Source organism: Scheffersomyces stipitis, chromosome 3 (assembly GCF_000209165.1).
Source record: "Scheffersomyces stipitis CBS 6054 chromosome 3, complete sequence".
Classification (NCBI taxonomy): domain Eukaryota; kingdom Fungi; phylum Ascomycota; class Pichiomycetes; order Serinales; family Debaryomycetaceae; genus Scheffersomyces; species Scheffersomyces stipitis.
Genome location: NC_009043.1, coordinates 1,242,135 through 1,265,515, shown reverse-complemented (window position 1 = coordinate 1,265,515; position 23,381 = coordinate 1,242,135). Strand labels below are relative to the sequence as shown.

Below are 23,381 nucleotides of genomic sequence, written 5' to 3'. Positions count from 1 at the left end.
GCGTGAACGAGAAACAAGAATAGACGTTGTTTACAGTTCGGTACTTATATACAATGGAATAGTTAGTTTCTTGAAGTATGTCTTACTAGAATGAGTGGAATAGTATCTATGGTGACATCCATGCAATAGTCAGTACTTTTATCATTTTAATTAGAAAACTAGATTTGAGAACATAGATGGCTGGCCGATAAGTTTGGTATACTTCGAATCGAGCCGAGGACAATTAAAGTTATGAGAGTCCTTTCGCTTTCATCCCATAAGCTTGGTAACCTTTCGAAATATCGAGGACAAATTTTTATATGCATGGAACGATGGTAATTGTCCTGGAAACAATCCTCATCGTATTATTTTATAGACGCGCATAAAAATTCTCATCCAACTAAACACCGACAATTAGCCTACTGAAGGAACGCCATGTGGATGCCATAGGTTGAAAAGTAGTAATACATCGAAAATTGTAGCAAAAGACCAGCCAGGCATAAAACACAAGAATCAGGATTCTCGTTGTCAGATAGGACAGCTTGGAGGCACCTGCTGAAAACAAGAAATATTTTTGAAAATAACAGTTAGTTCTAGCGAACAACGGAATCAGTACCGAAATAGTACAGTGCAAAACTGGAGAGCCAGACAATGAACGGAGATGATTCCAGAAGTTGTGCTAGATTTGTAATATAACTCCCTAGAAAATAATTACCAAAAGGCATACCTAATAGTGAAACAAGCAGGCACAGCCTGTTCCACTCCGGGCATATACTGTATAGTTTCCACCACAACTACTGGAGTACTTTTACGAGAGGTGCAGTTTATCTTCGTATCGGTCTCGCCAAAAAAAAAAAGTCAATTGCCGGTTGACCTGGCAATTTTAATATCACACGCGAAATATTTAGTAAACTATAAATTTAGACTTTAAAGTTACTGTGCAGGATTTTATAATCCAACCACATTTTAAGCACAATTTTCTTATATCAATCACTAAGAGTGCTAGTAAAATGCTCTTCTTCCATAGGAAATACCAGAAGAATTACAGCAAAAAGAATAAAACAGGAAAAATAACTAAGCAGACAAGGTAGTGATACCTAGTTAAAATATTTTTGGTCGTAGTGAACGGGTAACTGTTGGTAGTAGGGTCTCACATTAGGATATTTTAATTATGGAAGAGCAAATCTGAAGACAGTATAGCTGGGGAGCCGTTGACAATAAAATCCGTAGATAGCCGACTTCCGAATTCTACAAGTGTGCAACAAGCCACTACTTTTGAAAGATATAAATCTAGTTTGAGTAGCTGAACGAGAGATGCAGAACGAAGAGCAAACCAATTTCAGCGAATGCACTCTCCACGTCCTACATAGATGGTAGATTTTATAAATATGCATGCAACCAGTGAGAAGCATAAACCAGACATTGCATGCAAGTATTTTTTGCAATTTGAAAATTCTAGAATTGGGCATTTTCTAGAATTTTCATAGATTTTGGCAAGAGCATACGGAAGTTCTAATATGTCAACTACAACGGGAGAAATTTATAAGAGTAGGGAGGTGCCTGGTGAATTGGTCCAGTTTTGAAGTTGGGCTAATTTCTATTTGCATATCTTCAAAAAAAGTAGTATTCGAGATGTATGTTTGTGTGATTCAATTATGCTTAATATTTCTTTTGAAGATAGCCCAGGCATTACTGGATTCTGAATTGCAAGGGTTTGAAGCTACACCAGTTCAAAACCTAGGAGAGAGAGCAAATTCAAATGAAGTTTCAGTGTCAACACTTCCAGCTGGCTCTTCTGTACAAGCAACCTGCGGAGCAGTAACTCCAGGATGTACTGGAACTCCTAATATTTGGGGCAACCAAAACCAACCTGAGGCCGAATTGTTCTTTTCCAATCCAAAGTGGATTAGTGGAGATTTCTACGAGGCCACATTACATTTCACTATGGATACTACAGTACCATTTTCTTCCATAAACATGGTTCGTCTTGACAACATAAATTCTGCTAACGGATATCTTGGAGGTCAATATTTCTTATTGAGCAGAGTCAATCAGCCAGTAAACAGATTGGGAAACCCTTCCACAGGTCCATTTGAATTTGCATTCACATATGTAATGCAGGCACAAAGTAGAAACGGTCAATACTGTACTCCTCAAGTAAGAGTTGATGTTCAAATTTGTTCTTCTCAAAACAGCTGTCAAGATTATATTTACAGTATGGATTGTCCTGTTGAACTGAACAATGCTCCATACTACTGTTGGGATCCTCAATGTGCCGGGGAAGAGTTTTCTTCTTCTTCTTCTTCTTCTTCTTCTTCTTCTTTTTCTACACTTCCAACTACTACCACTACCACCACCAAATCAGCTTCTACATCCTCTTCCCAAGGCGTTGTTACTACTGTACCCGAAAATGGACAAGATGGTGAAAGTAGCCAAAAAGAAGTTGCATTTACAACCCTTCCAGTTGGTTCTATAGCCCAGGTTGCTTGTGACAGTATAGTTCCTGGTTGTACAGGCACTCCAAACTTATATGGCAACCAGAACCAGCCTCAAGCTACTTTAGAATTTAGAGATCCAAAATGGATAAGTGGAGACTTCTATGAAGCAACTTTACATTTTTCAATGGATACTGATGTTCCATTTTCGTCCATTAACATGGTTCGACTTGATAATATAAACTCCATGAATGGTTATCTTGGCGGTCAGTTCTTCTTGTTTAGCAGAGTCAACAATCCTGTAAACTACTTAGGTGATCCTTCTACAGGACCTTTCGAGTTTGACTTCACATATGCATTGCAAGCTCAAAGTATTAATGGACAATATTGTACCCCACAAATCAGAATTGATGTTCAGATTTGTGCTACTCAAAACAACTGTCAGGAGTACATCTATAGTATGGGATGCCCTGTTGAATCCAATAATGCTGCTTACAATTGTTGGGCACCCCAATGTGACGATGGAGTTCCTTCAGTTTCTTCGTCCATTTTTAGTTTACCATCATCTTCTCAATTTGATACCACTTTGGTCACTGATATCCAATCTTCTGGTGAGACTTCAACGTCAGCAGTTGCTTCCTCTTATGAAGTTTCTTTTTCTGATTCGTCTCAAATTGCTTCATCTGAAATGGATTCCTCCAAAACTTCCACATCTACTGCTGCTTCGTCACCTTCAGTTAAACCTTTCTCATCATCAATTGAAGTGTCTCAAGCCACATCCTTCTCAGGTGCTTCTTCTGTTGTTTCTTCTTCAATCGAAATTGATTCTTCTACAGTTGTACCTTCTACTGATTCTGTGTTGTCAGATATCACTTCTTATTCTGGTTCTTTTTCAAATTCCTTAGAAAAATTTTCTACCCTATCAAGCAAGCCAGATTCTTCAATTGTGGAAGTTGTCTCTTCTGAAGTCTCATCTTATGAAAATTCAGTTTCTTCCATTGGAGTTACTTCATCTGATACAGTCTCTACTGAAGTTGCTTCCCCATCAAATGTAGTTTCTCCTATTGACGCTCCATTGCCCAATAGCTCTGTTTCATCTGGAGCTGCAACTCATACGCCAATAATAGAAACCTCTTCAGATATCTTTTCTTCAACTACAATGTCGAATTCTTCTCGACTTTCCATGACATCATTTGGAACTTATTCTTCCGAAGTGATTTCCTCCCAGAATGGTGCCTCCTCTGAAAGAATTTCCTTCACAACTTCCTTTGACTCTTCCACCATACAATCTGAAGCAAGTTCGAGAACAATTGTAACTTCGTCTTTTGCCGTCATCGAGTCTATTGCATCCACGTCCTATGATTCTTCAACTGACATATCATATTCTGCTGCTTCATCAGAATCCTCCAATTCTGCTAGTTCTTCTGAACCTGTTTCTTCATCCAAAGTGTCTTCTGCGGTGATTTCTTTGACAGAAGTTGTTTCTTTCACATCTTCTACTTCTGAAATCGCAACATCTGAGCTCGTATCTTCATCTGAAGAATCACACTCGAACTCAACAAATGTTGTTTCGACCACCTCTTCAGACTTTTCTTCCTCTGCAGTTGGTACTTCCAAATTTCCATCGTCGGAGATCATTTCATCAGAGGCCGTCTCTTCATCAGAAGCTGGAACCTCTATTTCCGAAGGGAAGTCTTCCGAGCTTGGCTCTCTTATAATTTCTTCTACCGCAACTTCTTCAGATTTTGGATCACTTCCAACTTCTGTTTCTAGCGCTTCATTTGAAGTGACATCCTCTTCTGAAGTGATCATAGTCACTTCTGAGACTCAGTCTGACGCACCTTCTTCATTTGAAGTTTCATCTGATGTTGCATCTTCTTCTTCTGCTGTTGATTCTTCATCTGCTGTCATTTCACCTGTTGTTTCTTCTGAAAAAGTTTCATCAACCGAAGCTCAACCTTCTGAAGCTTCATCAGCAACCTCATCTTCCTATTCGCTTTCACCAATTACAACTTCAATCACTGATGGTTATACTTCTAAAGTTGAATCCAACTCGGTTTCCTTTAGAAATAGTTCGACAATTTCATCAGTGGTCATTTCTTCAGCAGGAGACACTTCTTCTAAAAGTGATCCTATTATATCCTCAAATACATTTCCAGGAGTAGTTTCGTCTTCTGAATTCACTTCTTTTGCTTCGGTTAGTTCTTCTGAAGATACTGTTTCATTTCTTGAAACTTCTTTGATATCCGCTTCTAATGTTCCTTCTGGTGATCCCTCTTCAGATGTTTCGTTTTCTGCAGATTTCACATCTGCATCGGTTGTCTTTTCTTGGTCAGCAGTTTCTTCTGTTTCAGTTACTTTAATTGTTACTGATTCATCTGCTGTTGCTTCTTCTGTTGCTTCATCATCTGCTGATTCTTCATCAGTTGCTTCATCATCAGTTGATTCTTCATCAGTTGCTTCATCATCAGTTGATTCTTCATCAGTTGCTTCATCATCAGTTGATTCTTCATCAGTTGCTTCATCATCAGTTGATTCTTCATCAGTTGCTTCATCATCAGTTGATTCTTCATCAGTTGCTTCATCATCAGTTGATTCTTCATCAGTTGCTTCATCATCAGTTGATTCTTCATCTGCTGTTAATTCTTCATCAGTTGCTTCTTCATCATTTGCTTCTTCATCTGCTGTTGCTTCGTCTGTTGCTTCATCATCTGCTGTTGTTTCATCAGTTGCTTCATCATCTGCTGTTTCATCATCTGCTGTTAATTCTTCAGTTGCTTCTTCATCAGTTGCCTCTTTATCAGTTTATTCTTCATCAGTTGATTCTTCATCAGTTGATTCTTCATCAGTTGATTCTTCATCAGTTGCTTCATCATCAGTTGATTCTTCATCAGTTGCTTCTTCATCTGCTGTTGCTTCATCATCTGCTGTTAATTCTTCATCATTTGCTTCTTCATCTGCTGTTGCTTCGTCTGTTGCTTCATCATCTGCTGTTGTTTCATCAGTTGCTTCATCATCTGCTGTTTCATCATCTGCTGTTAATTCTTCAGTTGCTTCTTCATCAGTTGCCTCTTTATCAGTTTATTCTTCATCAGTTGATTCTTCATCAGTTGCTTCATCATCAGTTGATTCTTCATCAGTTGCTTCTTCATCTGCTGTTGCTTCATCATCTGCTGTTAATTCTTCATCATTTGCTTCTTCATCTGCTGTTGCTTCGTCTGTTGCTTCATCATCTGCTGTTGTTTCATCAGTTGCTTCATCATCTGCTGTTTCATCATCTGCTGTTAATTCTTCATCAGTTGATTCTTCATCATTTGCTTCTTCATCATTTGCTTCGTCTGTTGCTTCATCATCTGCTGTTAATTCTTCATCAGTTGCTTCTTCATCATTTGCTTCTTCATCATTTGCTTCTTCATCTGCTGTTGCTTCGTCTGTTGCTTCATCATCTGCTGTTAATTCTTCATCAGTTGTTTCATCATCTGCTGTTAATTCTTCAGTTGCTTCTTCATCAGTTGCCTCTTTATCAGTTTATTCTTCATCAGTTGATTCTTCATCAGTTGATTCTTCATCAGTTGCTTCTTCATCAGCTGCTTCATCATCTGCTGTTAATTCTTCATCAGCTGCTTCATCATCTGCTGTTAATTCTTCATCAGTTGATTCTTCATCAGTTGCTTCTTCATCTGCGGTTGATTCATCAGTTGCTTCATCATCATTTGCTTCTTCATCAGTTGCTTCTTCATCAGTTGCTTCTTCATCAGCTGCTTCATCATCTGCTGTTGAATCTTCATCTGCTGTTTCTTCTTTTTCAGTTACTTTAATTGTTACTGATTCATCAGAACTGTTTTCTTCACCAGGACCGGTATCTTCACTTGACACTGCTTCATCATTTGATATTACCTCGGTTGTTGCTTCTTATAGTCGAGGTTCTGACTCTGAAGCAATCTCTTCCTTACCTTCATCAAAAGCTGGTTCTTTCTCAAAATCTGTTGAACTGCCCACAATTTCGTCACATAGTACTTCTTCTGAAATTTCAAAATCTTCTAATATTGTCGTATCATCAGGAGAAATTGTTGCTTCATCATCTATTTTCTTGAGTGAAGTGTCCCTTTCTAAAGCTGCTGCAAGCACTGAAGGTGCCTTTTCTCGCTCTTCTTCGGATGTCATTTCTACTACAACTGAATCTTCAGTGAACGCTGCAACTTCATCAGAAATCACTTCTTCGTTTGAGAGTTCCTTTTCTTTACTTACTGTTTCTTCTTTCGTTTCTTCGGATTTGGATATTGCTTCTTCTGGAGCTACTCACACCTCAGATACTTCAGTTGAGTCTAATAAAGATTCTTCTAAAGCTGCTTTTACTTCTTCGTCGTCTCAATTTGCATCATCAGTTGTTTCATCCACATCTTTGACATCCTTGAATGCCATTTCCACAGTTCCACCTGATGCGGTAACTTCAGTTGCTGAAGTTACATATTCCAGAGTTGTTTCTTCTTTTTCAGATATTTCCTCTGACGGTATTATTTCTGGCACTGAAGCAGCTTCTGAAACAGAAACATCCAGTGAACCTGTTTTCCTTTCTTCCATATCTGTTTCTACTATTGGCGATGTGTCTTCTTCTTCCACTGAAGCATTCGTTTCCATATCTCTGATTTATGAAAGCCCATCAGCAACTGTTACATCTAAGAAAACTATTTCCTCCCCTGAAATATCGAGCTCTGCACTTACAACTTCATCGTTACTTCCTTCACCTACACAAGGAACCAGACTTACAATTCAAGCTAATGTCAATGGCACACGATCCTTTATTGAAGCATTGTACATGGATTCCGGCAGAGCCAACCTCAACAAGAGAGAAGGACTTTATATTTTGGGAGTCAAGTTAGGAGGTACTGACATTCAGTTCTACTTGAACGAAGAGACTCGGGTGCTTAGTGGATCAAACGGGGAATATGTTCAAACTCCTGATGTAGAAAGAGGTCTTTATCTTGATTCTGCTGAAACTGACGGTTGGTATGTTGATGAAGATAACTACTTGAGTTATGACGACATTCATGAATTCTATGGCTGCCCAATTATCCAAGGCGAAGAAGCTCTTCGTATTACCGTTTTAGACGAAGGTTCCTGTTTACCAATTACTTTGGTCTCAGTACCACCCGGTGGAGGAGAATCTAGCTCTGTTTCTGAAAAAACTTCTACTTCATTTTCTTCTTCTAATAGTACTTCTTCTATCTATTCGGTTTCAGTTTCTTCCGAAGAAGATTCTCATCATGCAACTTCTGCTTCGAATATTAAATCTTCACTCTCTCCTGATTATTCTTCCCTGGCTGGTTCTTCTACACTCATCATTGAGTCTACTTTTATTCAGTCTGTTGCTACTGGAAACTCTCCACTTTCATCAGATAGCCCAGCTTCTTTTGCTCCGTCTGATTCTTTCGCTTTTGATGCAAACTCTATTTCAAGTACAGGTACTACTAGCAGTTCTACCTTAGATTCTTTCTCAATTGAGAATCCAGGTACCTCTTCGGACGGTTCGACTCCTACAGATCAAGCTGCTACTTCTGCAGAAACAACCATTAATTCCTCACATTATTCCGTCATTGATCAGAGTACTGTTACAATCACTAATGTACACACCAACTCTGAGAAAACAGTTAATGGATCCAGTGGCAGCTCTGATGCTCCAGTTCCAGATAATGATATTTCATCTACTGCAGCTCATTCTGTTGCTGTGTCTCAAGCTCTTTCTAACTATCCAGCTCCAAGCAACGATGGGGTGTCACTTTTCGAAACCACACATGTTTCTATAGGAGTTTCTGGCACTACAATTGCTACAGCAACATTCACATCTTTACAGTCTGCTGCCTCCAACACAGTCAGTAGTTCCATTGCTGGTTATGGCAATGAAGCTCACACTGATGTTGGTTTAGGAACCCCCACCTCGTCTGATGAGGCTAGCGTCAATTTCGATACTTCTACTTCCAATTCTCCCGAAAGCCAATCTATTGCTGGAGATAACCTACCCACCGTAACTACCACTTTAGGTGATATTAACACTTTGGATTCTACTTCTGGAGTTCCACACACACCAGGAGCTTTCATCGCTGCTGCAGAGACTGTTACTTATCAAATTACTTCTTCTTCTTTAGAAGCAGATGCTACATCTATTGCTGATACAGCAATTTCCACCAAAACTTCTTCAGCAAGCTGCTCTACTTCCTTAGAGGGGGTTTCTTCTTTCCCAGGAACTTCCTCTGGTGCTTCCAGGATTTATTCTGCTGGAGTCACCACTGTTAGCGCTGACCCTGTTAACCAATTATTAGCTTCCAAAATAGCTACCTTCACAACAACGGTCAAGACTGAAAGCATCAGTTCAATGAGTGGAAATTTTGCAACAGAATCTATTTCTGCTGCAGAAAACAGTTCTTACAAAATGACACATTCTTGGCCTTTGTTGGCAATCGCTTTTCTTCTTTTGGCTTAACGTTTACAAATAAGTTTATTATAGATTTTGAATACATAAAAGTTTTATTCTAACAATAATAAAATGCTACTGCTATAGAGAGAGCAAAAAGAGTCAACTTAAAATAATCAGTAGTATAGTCACAACAGCAGAATAATAAGTATTTTTTTGGAAATATTATTGGAGCTTGCTCGAGAAAGATTTTTGTTGTTTCTTTAATAAGTAGAATCCTATCTTGGATGAAACGTTTACAAGCACAGTTAAATCTTTGAAGCAGCAAGTTCATCTCAAAATAAGCAAAGACAAAATATTAACCTGGTTTTTTGAATCTGAGATTGATCAAGAGAATATATATGCTAAAATTTTTCTATTATGACAGATATAGAAGACCAACCTTTCATCTTACTATTTTCTTTTGCACGGCTTCTAAATAGCTAAGGGTCGCTTGACGATATCACAAGAATTAATTTGAAAGTAATTAAATTAGATAAAAGATTCGTTGCACACATCGTGTCCCATTGTACAAGTATATTATATGCGGACTCAGATAAACCAGACTTTCTTAGCATATCTTATTTTTTTACCAGTAATAATTACATCCATATTGTTTGCTACCAACCCAAAAAGTTTTATTTTGCATTTGATTGTGTAACTTCAGACTTTTCACAAAAAGCCATCATATTAAAAAATAAATGTAGATATATGCTACCATTAAAAAAATTTACTGTGATTTGAGAACAGGGGCTCAAATCGAATTCCCAACTTAAGAAGGAATTTATTGGAACAATTTCAAATTATTTCAGCTTGAAGTCTAGTTGATTAATGTCATCCTCAACTCGTAATCGCAGTTTCGGCTGCACGATAAACGAACAAAGGTAGCGAAAACGGCCAAGTGCATTAGTCTGCTACTGCATGAATAACTCCTTTCGTATTTGCCAACTGCCAGTATTTTTCACGACGAAGAGTGAAATTGCTCAAGGGGATAATTAAAACACTTCCAATACGTTCCATTGCGTATCTGCAATCTTTTACAGAAGTTGTTTCATGGTCAAACAACTTTCCAAATGTTCCAACCCAGAATTCCCTGATATCTTTCAAATGGAACAAAAATACGAGACTTCATTAGATATTGCAGAAGCGATAGCCGAGTATAGACAAAGCAATTAGCCAGATAGTAAGTGGCAACTACACATTCTCAGATTTAACTAAACTGTTCCACTTTTGACATAAATATTTCAAACTTTGCAGAACAATCAGTGGAATCTTCTTTGGTCAACATTCTAGCAATCTAGCCTCAACCCGGCTGCTTCAATCAAAAAGGGTCCTCTACATTCTGAACATCAGGGGTAGCACTATGGCTCAGTTTATTAGATACTCCTTATGATATCGGGGTGCTTCTTCTCTGAAAGTCCGAAAAATAATATTTTTGTCCCTATTGAGTTGCACAAAGCAGGTATTTTCTGACAAAATTCGTAATTGGTGGCTAATATCTTTGCTATAGAGAGCCGTAGAAGAGACCAATCAATAAACGAAAATGAGATTGTAGCTTTCTCTATTCAAGGTCTGAGCTACTAGGTTCATTTTCGGAGTTCGGATACGGCGCACTCTGTTTAACTTAGAGTTCGCAAATACGTACTCTCTTCTACAATATCAAATAATATCACATATTCCTATTTGTATATTGAATGCACTATGTATATGTGGAGATACTATGGGAATAAATTTCATGTCTTCATGAATCAGCAACAAGCAGTATATATAATCCTCTCAAAAGGCTCGTTAGTCACGAATATCTTAATTACCTATGTTGGGTGGCTGCTTAACAAATATAGTCTGCTTCAGAACAATATTCAACTCTAGCCATTTGCTGCCCACTTTGTACAAGAGCTTGTAGGGGGATAACGATACGTCGTCGCAGAATAAGCCCTTCTTGTCGCTGTGCCTAACTCTACTTCTGGGAGAAACAGGTAGCTTCGACGACGCGAGTTCTGTTTCGGATGCAATCCAACCTACGAATTCTACATCTTCATTAGCCTTGCTCTTGGTCAAGAATGATCGGTTATAGTTCCCAATTTCCTTGCTAACAAAACCGACACTGGTATCGTAAGTGATCTGGAACACTCTCAGCACAAACTGACCTGTTTGACTAACTCCACTCACAGCTAGTCCATAGCTTTTGCTGGTTTCGGTAGTCTTGGGAGTGAACTCAATAAGGGCATCACTTTGTACATCGTGAATTGAACTTCTCAAATTGTAGAGGAGTTTTTCTGGTTCATCACTATCAAGGGTTATAGCCTGTATACTGCCATCGGCTTCTACTAGCAAAAACGAAGTGACTACACCGTTCATCACTATGGGGTATAACAGCGATATCTTATCGAAAGATATTGACAACTGTATTTTCTTATCGAATATTTGCTGTTCGTCGGAATCAGTGATCGTCACTTCGTACTCTGGACTAGAATTGCTTTCTGGCTTTCTAATCTTCGTACTATAGATGCCGTAGCTAAAACTTTTATAGCCACCTTCTGCCGGAGGAGTCAAATCGGACTCACCAGATTCCGATAGACTGATATTCGTGTGTTTAACCGGCTTTACTGGTGAAACGTTTGGCTCTGCCAATTCTTCGTAGTCGTCATCTTCTCTGCTCTCGTCGATCACTACAGTCTCAGTATCACTTTCATCAGTAAGCGATGATGGCATTATGGTTTCTTTAGGCGCCGACAAGAGGTCTGAAGGCTCGAGGAATCGAACTGAAAAAGCCGATTCAGCCTGGTTACTTTGGTTCTCATCTTCAATTCGTTTCTGCAATTGCGATGCTCTCTTTTCTAATTGGGAAAACGCATCTATTCCTTCGCCTTTTTCGTCATCGTCGTCTTCTCCGTCATCGTCATGAATCTTGATCAGTTCTTTAACTGCTCTATCGCCAAAAAACAGTGCTACAACAGAGTTATCTTTATAATTTTTTCTATCACGAGACTTTACGAAAGAGTTGTCTCCATCAAGAAGATCATGGTCGTGGTCCTGATGTTCAAATAACACATCAAATTCGTTAACATTGCTTCCGTGAGGATCAGGTAAATCAAGGTAGTTGACGCTTTTCACTGATGGAGTCTTGAGAAGCTGGACTATTTCTTTCATAGACTTCGTAAGTTGTTGACGAGACTTCTTGATTATCAGCAAGTCGATTTCAGGTATCTCTGCGTATTCATCGTATTCAGAAATCAATGTTGCATTCAGACTAGACGATTTTGACTCTGAACCTTTCAGAACTGATTTTGAGTCTGATTCCTTATTTTCCTCAATTTCCTCAGAACCTTTCCTAGCAGAAACTGCCAATTTTTCATCCAATTTCTTTTTTAAATCACTGTTTTCTTTTTTGAGCTGGTCAATCACAGTCTTCTGTTTTCCATTGACGAAGCGAAGCGAATTCAATTCGCCCTGAAGTTGAACTATCTTGTACTTCATCTCCAGTTTCTCCAAGTTTGTCATTATTTTGTATCTCTCGAGATTCGTGAACTCTGAAGTGAGGTAGTTGATCACTCCTGGTAATGTGTAGGCATTGGTATTAATCTGTACTTGTTGCTGTTGGTTTTGAGTTTGCTGGCTCTGTTGGTGTTGTGTTTGTTGATTTGAATTCTGTGAAGTCAGCCATTGTGACCCGTTCTGGCTGCTGCCCTTGGGAACAGGACCGGATCTGCCGTTGCTCATTATGGACAATATCGGAATTACAAGAGCATCAAACACGGAGAAACACGTAAGGAAGTGAAAGAAGCCCGTTTCTATTAACTTGAAGATCAACAAATCGTTTAAATGTTTCGTGTGATTTATGGGGCGGCACGTGAAAAGTCATGTGACGCAAATGAATCAGATATATCTACCAGGTTAAGATAGTTAATTCTTACAAAGATTCATTAATCTAGGAATGATATGTTGGAGTTCACAACTTGAGGGCCGTGACATCACAAGAACACACTACATGACATTATTTAAATTCCTTCTTTATATTCTATAGTACAAACCTGCTCACCTTACTTCTTGAGAACAGCCCAGTCATTCAAACCATATCTGTTTCTAGCGATTTCAATAGCATAAAACTGGATTCTCACAGCAAAAATGGTTCCTTCTTGTGTGTAAAACTCATTTGACTTGGTTCTCAACAAAGTACCAAAGTTGTAGTCTTCAATTTCGTTGAACTTTTCACAGAAGTCTCTCCATCTTTTCTTACCTTCTGGCGATTTCATTTCCAGTTCCCTGATTTCCGCCACTTTGGCAGGTTCCTTGAATTCTGGGAAGTCTTGCAAAAGTGACTCGAAGATATCGTCATCGTGTTTAGTCAACTTTAAGGTGGAGCCTGGGATTTTTTCAAGAAGACCCCAGTATGTTTCAGCCTGGTTGACAGCTTTGACGGCGAATTGCTTTTCAATTTCCTCTAAATTGTCGGCGTTGTCAGCATCGAATTGGGACGACATTTTTGAATACTTGTAGATTTAGAAACGACCTTTTCGTGGTAGTCACAGCTACTTTGTGAAAAAGTTGGTTAGTTAAGCCAATCTTCAAAATTTATATCAAATTTGAGATGAACAAAAAATTTGATGCAGGAAAATAATAATGAGATTCCAAGCGCTTCTTTTCGCAGCCGCCTTCTAGAAGATGCTAGAGAGTGCTGGAAGAGTTGGAAAGCGAAGAAGAATTAAGTATGGGAAACACTTTCTAGAAATAAAAAAACATAGTTGAGGATATAATTGTACGTTCTGATTGTGTTGAAAGACATATCTGCTATACATTTCTATTCGCGTGGGAAGATGTGATAAGTGGTGAAATCGATGCTCTCAGTAGACTGCGGCAGGCGATTTCGAAGTTACCAGAATGAACAGCAGTCACAGTCGGATTTTCTAACCTTGAGAATCTGGCTCTCTGCTTTCCGAGATATAATTACCAGCTATTTCTAATACTTAGACTGATTGACTAGATATTGCTGATTGAGTCGCTCAAGTCATTAATGATCCAGTCTGCTTCACGAAGACCGCTCATATATGCGCCATGAACACAACCAGCACCATCCAGAATAGTATGTTCACCTGCAAATCGGATATTCTTATCAATCAAACCACAGCCGTCAAATTCTCCTGAAAGCTGTATAATCAACTCCGAAGGGTCATCATCAGTATGAAGTGCAGCATAAGATCCTCTTATATATGGATTGTTTGTCCAGTTAGTCTTGATGATATTGATGGGTTCCGTGATATTCTTTCCTGGAAGGGCAAGTTTTGCAAGCATGGGTTTGTAGAATTTCCATGCTTCCAGAGCTGGAGAAGATTCTAGATATTGTGTCAATGGAGACTGGGTAAGAACTACCAATGATCCACCAGGGAGGTTTTTCTCCTTGTGAACGGAAGCAAAATTAACAACGAAGGCTGGATATGAAAACGGAACTGGAGGCAGTTTAATTTCCTGTGAGGCGACGAACCCAGGTGTAATGTCGGCCAAAATATCAAATCTATCTTCTTCTGGATCCCACCATACCTCATCAAATTCGAATATCACCTTACCTAGAGCCCCAAAATGAATACTCTCCAAGGCAGAAGTGATATTGGATGGCAATGGTGGATTCCAGGTAATGCCGTATTCAGATGCAGATTTAAGCTGTAGAACACTCTGTGGAACAGTTACTACTATATAGTCACAATAGATACGCAATCCTTGCTTTGTTTGAATGAGAACCTTCTTGTCGTGAACCTTATTCTTTCTATCGATGCTTACAACCTGTTGTTCAGTATAAACCGACTGCAGCGGAATATTACTTGTCAATTTCTCGATAAGGAATTTATAGCCGTTCTTGTTCAACAAGTTTCTTCCGTTATGATCCATGATGGCGTGCTTACCACTAATCAAATCCCAGGTGATACCATACCATAATTCGTAATGTCTGATAATATTGCGACAATAGTGCCTTTGCTCATCTGTCAAAAATTTGCCGTACTTTTCGAAGAACTTTGAGTTGACTTCTTCCAACGACGAATCAGGCACTTCTAGAGATTCAACAAAGTACAATTCAATGAACTTCTCCAAGTCTTCGCTGACTCGGTTGATTTTCAAGCTGGCGACATCAATGGGTCCGTCGTGGTCCGAGCTGAAAAATTGAGTATCTTTGTCATCAAAATATGCATCCTTTTCGAAATCAAATACAGACTTGTCTTCTTCTTCAAGAGCTTCCTTTAACACGGGATTAGTCAACGAATCATGAAACCAAGCAGCCCCGAGGTCGTAGTTTAAGCCAAGTTTTGACAGTGTCGTATCTGTCAAAATACGACCTCCTAGACGATCCTGAGCTTCAAGAACTACTACCTGAGCATCTCCTAGCTTGTTAACTAACGTCGAAGCAGCTTTCAACCCAGCAACTCCAGCGCCGATCACAGCAACCTGAACCACTCTCTCGTTAGGATTGTACATCACAGCAAGTGTACGATCTTCGAAGAGAAAACAATTGGAAAAGTGAAAAGAAAAAGATTCGCATTATCCTCGTATGTCTTCTAGGCTTAATTTTTATTTCAAACGGCCCCATGCTATACCCCATTAATGACTTATATATATGCCTTTGTATTTTAGGAAATTATTCTAGTACACTCTTGGTTATTCTCTTAAGTCTGTATGCTATAACCACCACGACATACCATTTTTGTTCTTCAATTGTCATACGGTTGACGATGTGACTACTGCTTCTTCAACCATTCTAGTATCCATAGTTTTGAATACTATAGTGGTACTACGAAACGCTTCTTTGTATTTACATAATGAATTCTTCACATTACTATATATTGCACATAGTACATATATCGAACATACGTAGACGAAGTCTTCTTTCTTCTTTACAAGCTCTTAATTACATCACTTCTAGTGATTCTGTCAATATTGTTCGTCTATCATTACTCTAGTATCACTTCTGGGTCAATTAATTGCTTTTCGGGGACAAGGTACTTTGATGTTCATTACCATACCTACAATCCCAACAGTTCTCTGACATGTTTCTTGATCTGGCTATTGTACTCAGCCCTGTTGTCTCTCCATAACTTACAGGCATCGATATTGGCCCCACTTTCCGGGTTTGGCTCGGCCAACATAGACATCACACTCAACAAAATCTTTTCAATGCTCTGAACGGGCGACCATCTTTCTTCAGGACGTTCGTACTGGTTGGGATCTTCACCAGACGGATGCAAAATCGAGATACACACTGTACCGTCGGCATAAATGTTGGGATGTAACAATGGAGGATCGAATTTGAGAGAAGGTGGACTCAAAGGGTAATCCTTGGGAAAGCTGAGAGTAGCTGGAAACACCCCGTTCTCATAAGGAGTGTCCGGGGGGCCTTCAAGCAAACATTCCCACTTGAAGAGATCATCCTCCGAAACCGGACCAGCCACTATACCTGGAGGAGCGTCTCTGGCAAGCTGTTGGTATTCTTTTAAAAGTCTCTTTTGAGCTGTAGAGCGAGGAGCCATTGTAGGTGATTATGAAAACGGACAAATGCAATAACTAGACAAACTGAAAAGTGATTATTAAGGTATATTGAAATAATGGAAGTTCGATCCAAATATGGTGTTCTGAAAGAAATCTAATTAGCAGAAGCTAGTTTAGGAATGTGTGAAGTGAATTATATAGTTCCTTCAGTACAGAAAGACGGGAACTAAGTGCACGAAGATAATGAAGTTATGGAACAACTTGAAAAACTTTCCGGGTCAATATGGAGTTTACTTTCACTTTTGAATGGATTCAAGAGCTCGAGTTTTACTTATTTGTCAACAAGCCAAGTCTCGAGACCAATATCTCCTGCTTTGTCACACTTTCTGATCACCGATATTAACGGATTCAGTCACGTTCAGATCCTGTATGGTTCTGAAGAAAGTTGGGCTGCAGTTGCGAAAATGCTACCGTTTCTGAATTATTTGAATTTTCAGTTTCCGATAGCAGTCTGCTGGCTTTAGACATCTAGCCACCAGCATAGTAGATCGAATTTCTTGCTTTGTAACTGTTCAGCTTCTCCGTCTAAGTGCTGCCAAAAAAAAAAAAAAACTCAGATGTCAATTCCTTGGTTTCTCACTCAATTCATTTTCAGATCTTTCTACAGGGTACACTCGTACAACCAATCAACAATATGAGACGTAGGTTTGCTGCTCAGCAAGAAATTGCTTAGAACATGTGAAAATCGTGTTCTTACTAGATGCAGAAAGGATAGCAAGTAATGTTTGTATATTCAATGGAATGGCAATAGCGTCACTCGGAACTATCAGATATAAATTGCAACTCCTCTTTATCAAGTTCTGCATAGGATTTATTGTACCGGGAAGACCCCAAACCAGAGATGATCTCATTAGAGACGAATCGGAACTTAGAGATCTAGTCATAAGTTATTGAAGAAGACGGGAGATCTCCATTGGAAATAATTTCTATCCGATTAGAATCGTACAGTTCTTAGTTGAATGGCAACAATGTCGTTTAAATGGATGCGGAAGAAAATACGAGATCTTGCTGTATATCAGAGATTTTAGAGAAGGCTACGGAATGTTACTCTTGGATTATATATGAAACTGGGTAGCAGTCAATGAATTACTTTAGGGCAAAGGAAACCAAGTATGCAGAAAATTGGATTAAGATTAGCCTCCTTTGCCTTGCGGGGGAATCATCTTCTATTGCACATTCTAATAATTTGTCGAATATTGTCTCTATTTTCCACCCCATTGCATGGTTAACAAATTACCGTTAATACGGGTTTGGTATTGTATAATTGGTAACTACCAATTTATTTTGTCGTCTCAAATCTACATTTACTTTCAATTCCTCAACAGACACAGCATCATCAATAGGTTTAGTAACTAAGGAGGTTTTTAAGGAGGCTTAAAACTATATGTAAATGACATTCTCTAAGGATTGCTGTATTTCCTTACTATTTGTTGATAGAATAATTCCTCAAGAAGCACTTATATAAATACTTGTAAAACTAGTTTCATTTCAGTCGTTTCATTGGAGTGTGTCTATCCATAATGAATGACAGTAAAAGCCAAAGTCACTACTATAGTGAGTTACCCAAGGAGACAGCCATTCAGGAATGTATTGAACTTCCAAATGAAAAACATCAAGGAGCAAATAGTCATAATCAATACAATCACTATAATAACGATTACAATCAAAACACGGACAGCTGGAATCAAGGTAACTACAATCAAGAGCAATTTAAACGCCAACACTATGAATACAACCAGAATCCGAACCAACAATTTTCAAAACCAAATGAGCCGGTTAGTAAAGGAGTATTGATAATAGTAGCTATCTTTATTCCACCACTTGCAGTATTTTTAAAGTACGGCTGCGGAAACGAGGTCTGTATCAACGTTATATTTTGCACGCTTTTTTTGGGTCTTTTTGGTATTATCCATGCTATTGCTATGGTTTGCAAGGATTAAACTTACTTAAAGCTATTTACAGCGTTTTATTGGATTTAAATAGCTGTTTCGTTATTTAATTTAATTCTATAAACGATAGGAAAAATCAAAATTAATCCAAGAATATTTCCATTTCTTAGGTCTTCAATTTCGGAAGTAAACAAATACCAAGAATTAATTGTAAATTGACAGCTAAGATATATATGGAAGGAATACAAATTTGTCATTGAATTTAATGAAGTGGAATATATATGTAGAAATTTTCCAAATCCTAAGACGAATCACGGCTGTAAGTTGGTGAAAAATCAAGAGTAGAGCGCCTACTGGAGCATATATTGGTTAGATATTTAGCGAAATTTCAAAATCTCAAAATTTCAAAATTTTTTCCACCATTGCTAATGTTTTACAACTCATCAGAATCTCTCCATATAAATCCATATAACCATATAAACATATTTGGACGCTTTTTATTCGCTACTATTTCAGAATTTGATAGGTGAGGCTAATTGCTCACAAGTTGGGGAACCTTATTTTTCTTTCAGAACACGTCGCTAGCACACGTGACCTCTTTCCCCAGTTGTCCAGTTTTCCCAATCGTTAATGTGGATCTGATGACGGAAACTGGAAAGTGAAAAATTCGTGTATTTCTTCTTCCACACGATATTAGCCTGAAAAATAACATTAAATAAACAATTGCTATGTCCTTGTTTGTAGCCAAAGTCAAGAATGTGTTGAGCGGTGACACCGTGGTGCTTGTTCCCTCGAAAACGGCACAATTTCCAGCTCCAGAAAGAGTCTTGACTCTCTCTTACGTCAGAGCCAACGACTCTTTTGCTGCCAAGGAGTACTTGAGAAACTTGTTGATTGGCAAGGAGATAAAGTTCAAGGTCAACTACAAGAACCCTCAAACCGGTCGTGAGTTTGGTGACGTCCAGGCTCCTATTTTCAAGTCTTTGATCCAGTACCTCTTGGAAAAGGGTTTGGTCAAGTTGAAGGATAACTTCCTGGAAAACGACGGGGACATTTATTACGACTTGAAGGAAGTCGAGAACAGTGCCAAATTGAACAACTTGGGCGTGTGGAACACCACCAGTTCAGAAAATATTGAACTTGTATCTCTTACTGAAAACATCATCAACAAGTCACAGAAGTACCCGATCAAGGCCATTGTAGAAAAAGTCATCAGTGGTGACAGAGTTGTGGCTCGTATCATCGTCAAGGAAAACCAACACGTTTCCACTGCGTTGTTGTTGGCTGGTATCAAGGCTCCGAGAACCGATGACGTTAACCAACCTGCTGCTACCACCAAAGTAGCCCAACAGGCTAAAGCCTTTGTGGAAGACAAGCTCTTGACAACCAAGGCCGAATTGACTGTTTCCATTGTAGGTGAGTCTCAGACAGGGGTTCCAATAGCTTTAATTCACCATTCCTCTGGCAACAACATTCACGAGAAGTTGTTGGAACAGGGCCTTGGAGAAATTGTAGACTGGCAATCGACCATGATTGGCTCTTCTGCAATGGGAGGCTTGAGAAGAGCAGAGCAAACGGCTAAAGCTTTAGGTAAAGGTTTGTATGCCAATTCTACTCGTCCATCAGGCGGTTCCACTGCTGGTTCAGGTGTTTCCAGCAAGTCGTTAAAGCCTGGCTCCACTATTGAGAATGTTCAGATTGCCAAGGTTGTCAATGCGGATACTTTGGTTATCCGTTTGCCTCATTCTGAAGAAGAGTTGACAGTGCAACTTGCTTCTATTAGAGGCCCCAGACCAAACGACACTACTATCACTTCAGACCACCAAAAACAACAGGCTCTTGTTTCTACAGCCCGTGAATTTGTCAGACATCAAGTTATTGGCAAGACTGGTACTATCTTCATCGATGGTTACAGAAACGAGAATAAAGAGTTGGGTTTTGACGCTAGATTTTTGGTTAGCTTCAAGTACAACAATAATATCGACTTGTCCGAAACGCTTGTACAAAACGGTTGGGCTACTGTCATCAGACATAACAAGGCTACTTCCCATGAGAGATCATTGAACTGGGACAGATTGATTGAGATCGAAGAAGAACAGAAGAAGCAGGCTAAAAAGGGTTTGTTCACAAGCGGTGACATCACCAAGGTGTTAACCGTAGGCACAAGAGTTATTGATGCTTCCGAGAACTTTGCAAAAGCCAAGACATTCTTCAATGGGTTCAAGCAGAAGGGCAGAATTTCTGGCTACTACGTCGAATTCGTGCCTTCTATCAATAGAGTCAAGTTATTCAACCCTAAGGAAGGGTTGAAATTGACGTTGATCTTGGGTGGTTTGACCAACGAAAGATCTGAAGCTTTGGGAGAGCAAGGTGTCAAATTTTTGAACAAAAAGTTCTTGCAGAGAGCCGTAGAGTTCGATATCTACGATACCGACAAGATCGGTTCTTTCATTGGTAACTTGTACGCATCCAACAACAGTTTGTCTCCTGTACAAGTCAATTTATTGGAACAGGGTTTGACCAAGACCCACGAAATAGCCATCAATGCCAATTCGTTTGCTGGTGAATTGATCAAGGCCGAGGAATCTGCTCAATCATCCAAAAAGGGTGTCTGGGCTGGCTATGATCCAGCAAAGGCTAAGGCTGAGTTGGACCAGACTGCTGCTAAGCTCAACGAATTGAACTTGGAATCGTTGAAGCCAAAGTTCTTCGATGTTGAAATCGTAGATGTAGACAACACTGGTGTTGTTTCGTTCCACCATTTGGACGGAGCCACTGTTGCCAAGTTTGGCGATTTCAAGAAAAAGTTTAACGACTTCCATCTCAAGCTCCCCAGCGCTAGCACTCAATCTGTAGATTTGCCTCACAACTTAACCAAGGCTCCTAAGAAGGGTGAGTTAGTCAGTGCAAAATTTGCTGAAAACAGCAAGTACTACAGAGCCAAGGTCGTCAACTTTGACAAGGCTTCCAACAAGTACGAAGTCAAGCACTTGGATTTCGGCAACGTGGACAAGGTTCCTTTGAATTCCTTGCGTTTGTTGCCTGCCCAGTTCAACTTGCAGGCTTTTCCTGTTTTCGCTCACACGGCTACGTTACAGAACTTGAGATTACCTCCTAAGACTCCTACTGATTACTTAACTGATGCCTTGTATGCGTTGGAAGACTTAACGTTTGAGAAGAAGTTGGTGATCAGTGCTTTGCCATCTTCGAACCCAAGCGTGGAATATGAAGGTATTTTCTATGATGCCGAAGAGTCGTTGAAGGACTCTACCTACACCATTAACAAGCAATTGGTCAGTGAAGGTTGGGCCATTGTAGACACCAAGAACGTTAAGCCACCTGTCAAGGACTATGTCAACGAGTTAGTAACTGTTCAGAACAAGGCCAAGTCGCAGCATTCGGGATGCTGGGAGTTTGGAGATGTGTCTTTTGATGACGAGGACACTTTCTAACATTGTAGGATTACGAAAAGTTAATAAAAATTCGATCGTTTACTGTGACTATTTCCAGAGAAGAGGTGAAATGTGTAGGATAAGCGTAGAGTAGTACATTCAACGGGTATTTGTCGCTGATATTGTCAAATTGAGCAGGGTAGACGTAGAACATTAGGATAGCTTAGATCTAGTTGGCTGAATCTTGTTAGCCTGCAACAGTAAGCGATATGAGCCGCACGGCCGTAGCAGTTTCGCAGCCACAGCTTGATGAGGCACTCAAATATATGGTGATAAGAATAGCAATATTAGGCTGGAATATTAGGCTGGATGGGCTCGGAAAAGGAAGGAAAGAGAAAAATTGAATGGGACTTGCACCTAGTGTTCTGTAAGAGAAAGATAAAGCTAAAATTGTGTTTCTGTCTAAGATGGGAATCATTTTATGAATTCTGACCATACAAATTATTGTCACCAACAGAACATTTATTTGTGCGCCGAAATAAATTCCCTATCTATTTCCAACCAGAACAAATTTCTTATTCTACATTCTTCCAGAGCCCACCTTATCTTCCGTTATTCACCCAGGCGCCTTTCACTATCTCTCGCTAATCTTTACCAGCATTTCCGTACTTCTTGTGCCATTCGCACCCTATTCCTTTGTGTCACTTTCTACCGCCTTCTGTGCCCTTCCACGAAAATTTTGCTGGCGATAAACGATAGTGGCTGTAGATTAACGAGTCGCGATAATCAACGTCCGCAGGATTTTTTTCTCTTGTAAATCAGATTTTTCACTTTTCTTTTGTTTCTACTTTTCTTATATTCTTCTTTTTCTATTTTTCTTCGTTTATTCATATTGTCTAATTCTACAAAATGAACCCAGCCGTCACCAACATCGTGGTCATGCTTGTCATGATGCAAGTGTCCCGTCGTTTGGACTTGGAGAACCCCGACATTCTCTTCTACGTCCGTGTGGCCTACTTGTCTTGCCAGGCCATAGCCTTGGGGGTCTACCTTTTCACCAGAGCCAAGATCAACGCCAAAAACGACTTGACCACCTTGAAGTACGTCGAGCCTGCCAACCCTATGGCTGGCGAATCCGAGCCTAGAGCTGTCGTCACCACTGTCAAGGAATACGACTTGCAGCAGGTCAATGCCCAACTCAAGGGTGTAGCTCAGGGTTTGGCCATGATGGGTTTCATGCATCTCTACATGAAGTACACCAACCCATTGGTAATGCAGTCTGTTTCTTCCGTCAAGTCGGCTTTTGAATCCAACATCGTCAAGATCCACTTGTTTGGAACTCCAGCCTCCGGCGACTTGAAGAGACCTTTCAAGGCTGCTCCAGGCTTTTTGTCTGCCTTGACCGGTGGAGCCGGTGAAGTCAAGACTGACAAGGCTTCGGTCGAAAGTGCTGAAATCAGCGGTGCTGGTGGTATCAAGGAAGATTAGATAGCCTAGCAGGTATTTGTCATCTTCGCTTCGATTGTATGTACGTTGCGTTAATAAACCGGTAATAATAAAAACTTGAATCTCTAATTCACTTGAATAACTTCGGAAGTGAAAATCGGTGTAGATTATGGTAGAGTGCAGTTGTGTGGCCACCAATCTGTATGGAAATGTTTGGCAATAATGAAGTCTATATGGTATGGTCTAATCACCTATGCTAATC

The 23,381-nt window shown here is 39.6% G+C and overlaps 6 protein-coding genes across 6 annotated transcripts; 2 read left to right on the top strand and 4 right to left on the bottom strand. All coding sequences in view use genetic code 12, as the record gives it.

Moving 5' to 3' along the window:
* Positions 1-10,539: 10,539 nt before the first annotated feature.
* PICST_67368 (predicted protein) lies at positions 10,540-12,620 on the bottom strand. Its single transcript, XM_001383489.1, has one exon. It carries the CDS (start codon positions 12,580-12,582, stop codon positions 10,666-10,668), a length of 1,917 nt encoding a protein of 638 aa, XP_001383526.2. The 5' UTR covers positions 12,583-12,620; the 3' UTR covers positions 10,540-10,665.
* A 282-nt stretch (positions 12,621-12,902) lies between these two features.
* On the bottom strand, positions 12,903-13,343 carry PICST_44259 (predicted protein; the record flags this gene model as incomplete). The annotated part of the gene is made up of 1 exon (XM_001383488.1): positions 12,903-13,343. One exon carries the CDS (start codon positions 13,341-13,343, stop codon positions 12,903-12,905), a length of 441 nt encoding a protein of 146 aa, XP_001383525.2.
* Positions 13,344-13,839: 496 nt separating this feature from the next.
* On the bottom strand, positions 13,840-15,324 carry PICST_57813 (predicted protein; the record flags this gene model as incomplete). The annotated part of the gene is made up of 1 exon (XM_001383487.1): positions 13,840-15,324. The coding sequence occupies one exon, from the start codon at positions 15,322-15,324 to the stop codon at positions 13,840-13,842; it is 1,485 nt and encodes a 494-aa protein (XP_001383524.2).
* A 545-nt stretch (positions 15,325-15,869) lies between these two features.
* Positions 15,870-16,373, bottom strand: PICST_30911 (predicted protein; the record flags this gene model as incomplete). The annotated part of the gene is made up of 1 exon (XM_001383486.1): positions 15,870-16,373. The coding sequence occupies one exon, from the start codon at positions 16,371-16,373 to the stop codon at positions 15,870-15,872; it is 504 nt and encodes a 167-aa protein (XP_001383523.2).
* A 2,605-nt stretch (positions 16,374-18,978) lies between these two features.
* PICST_77171 (staphylococcal nuclease domain-containing protein 1) lies at positions 18,979-21,780 on the top strand. Its single transcript, XM_001383834.1, has one exon. It carries the CDS (start codon positions 19,010-19,012, stop codon positions 21,731-21,733), a length of 2,724 nt encoding a protein of 907 aa, XP_001383871.2. The 5' UTR covers positions 18,979-19,009; the 3' UTR covers positions 21,734-21,780.
* Positions 21,781-22,576: 796 nt separating this feature from the next.
* PICST_71307 (yeast pho88) lies at positions 22,577-23,246 on the top strand. Its single transcript, XM_001383833.1, has one exon. The coding sequence runs from the start codon at positions 22,583-22,585 to the stop codon at positions 23,159-23,161; it is 579 nt and encodes a 192-aa protein (XP_001383870.1). The 5' UTR covers positions 22,577-22,582; the 3' UTR covers positions 23,162-23,246.
* Positions 23,247-23,381: the final 135 nt, after the last annotated feature.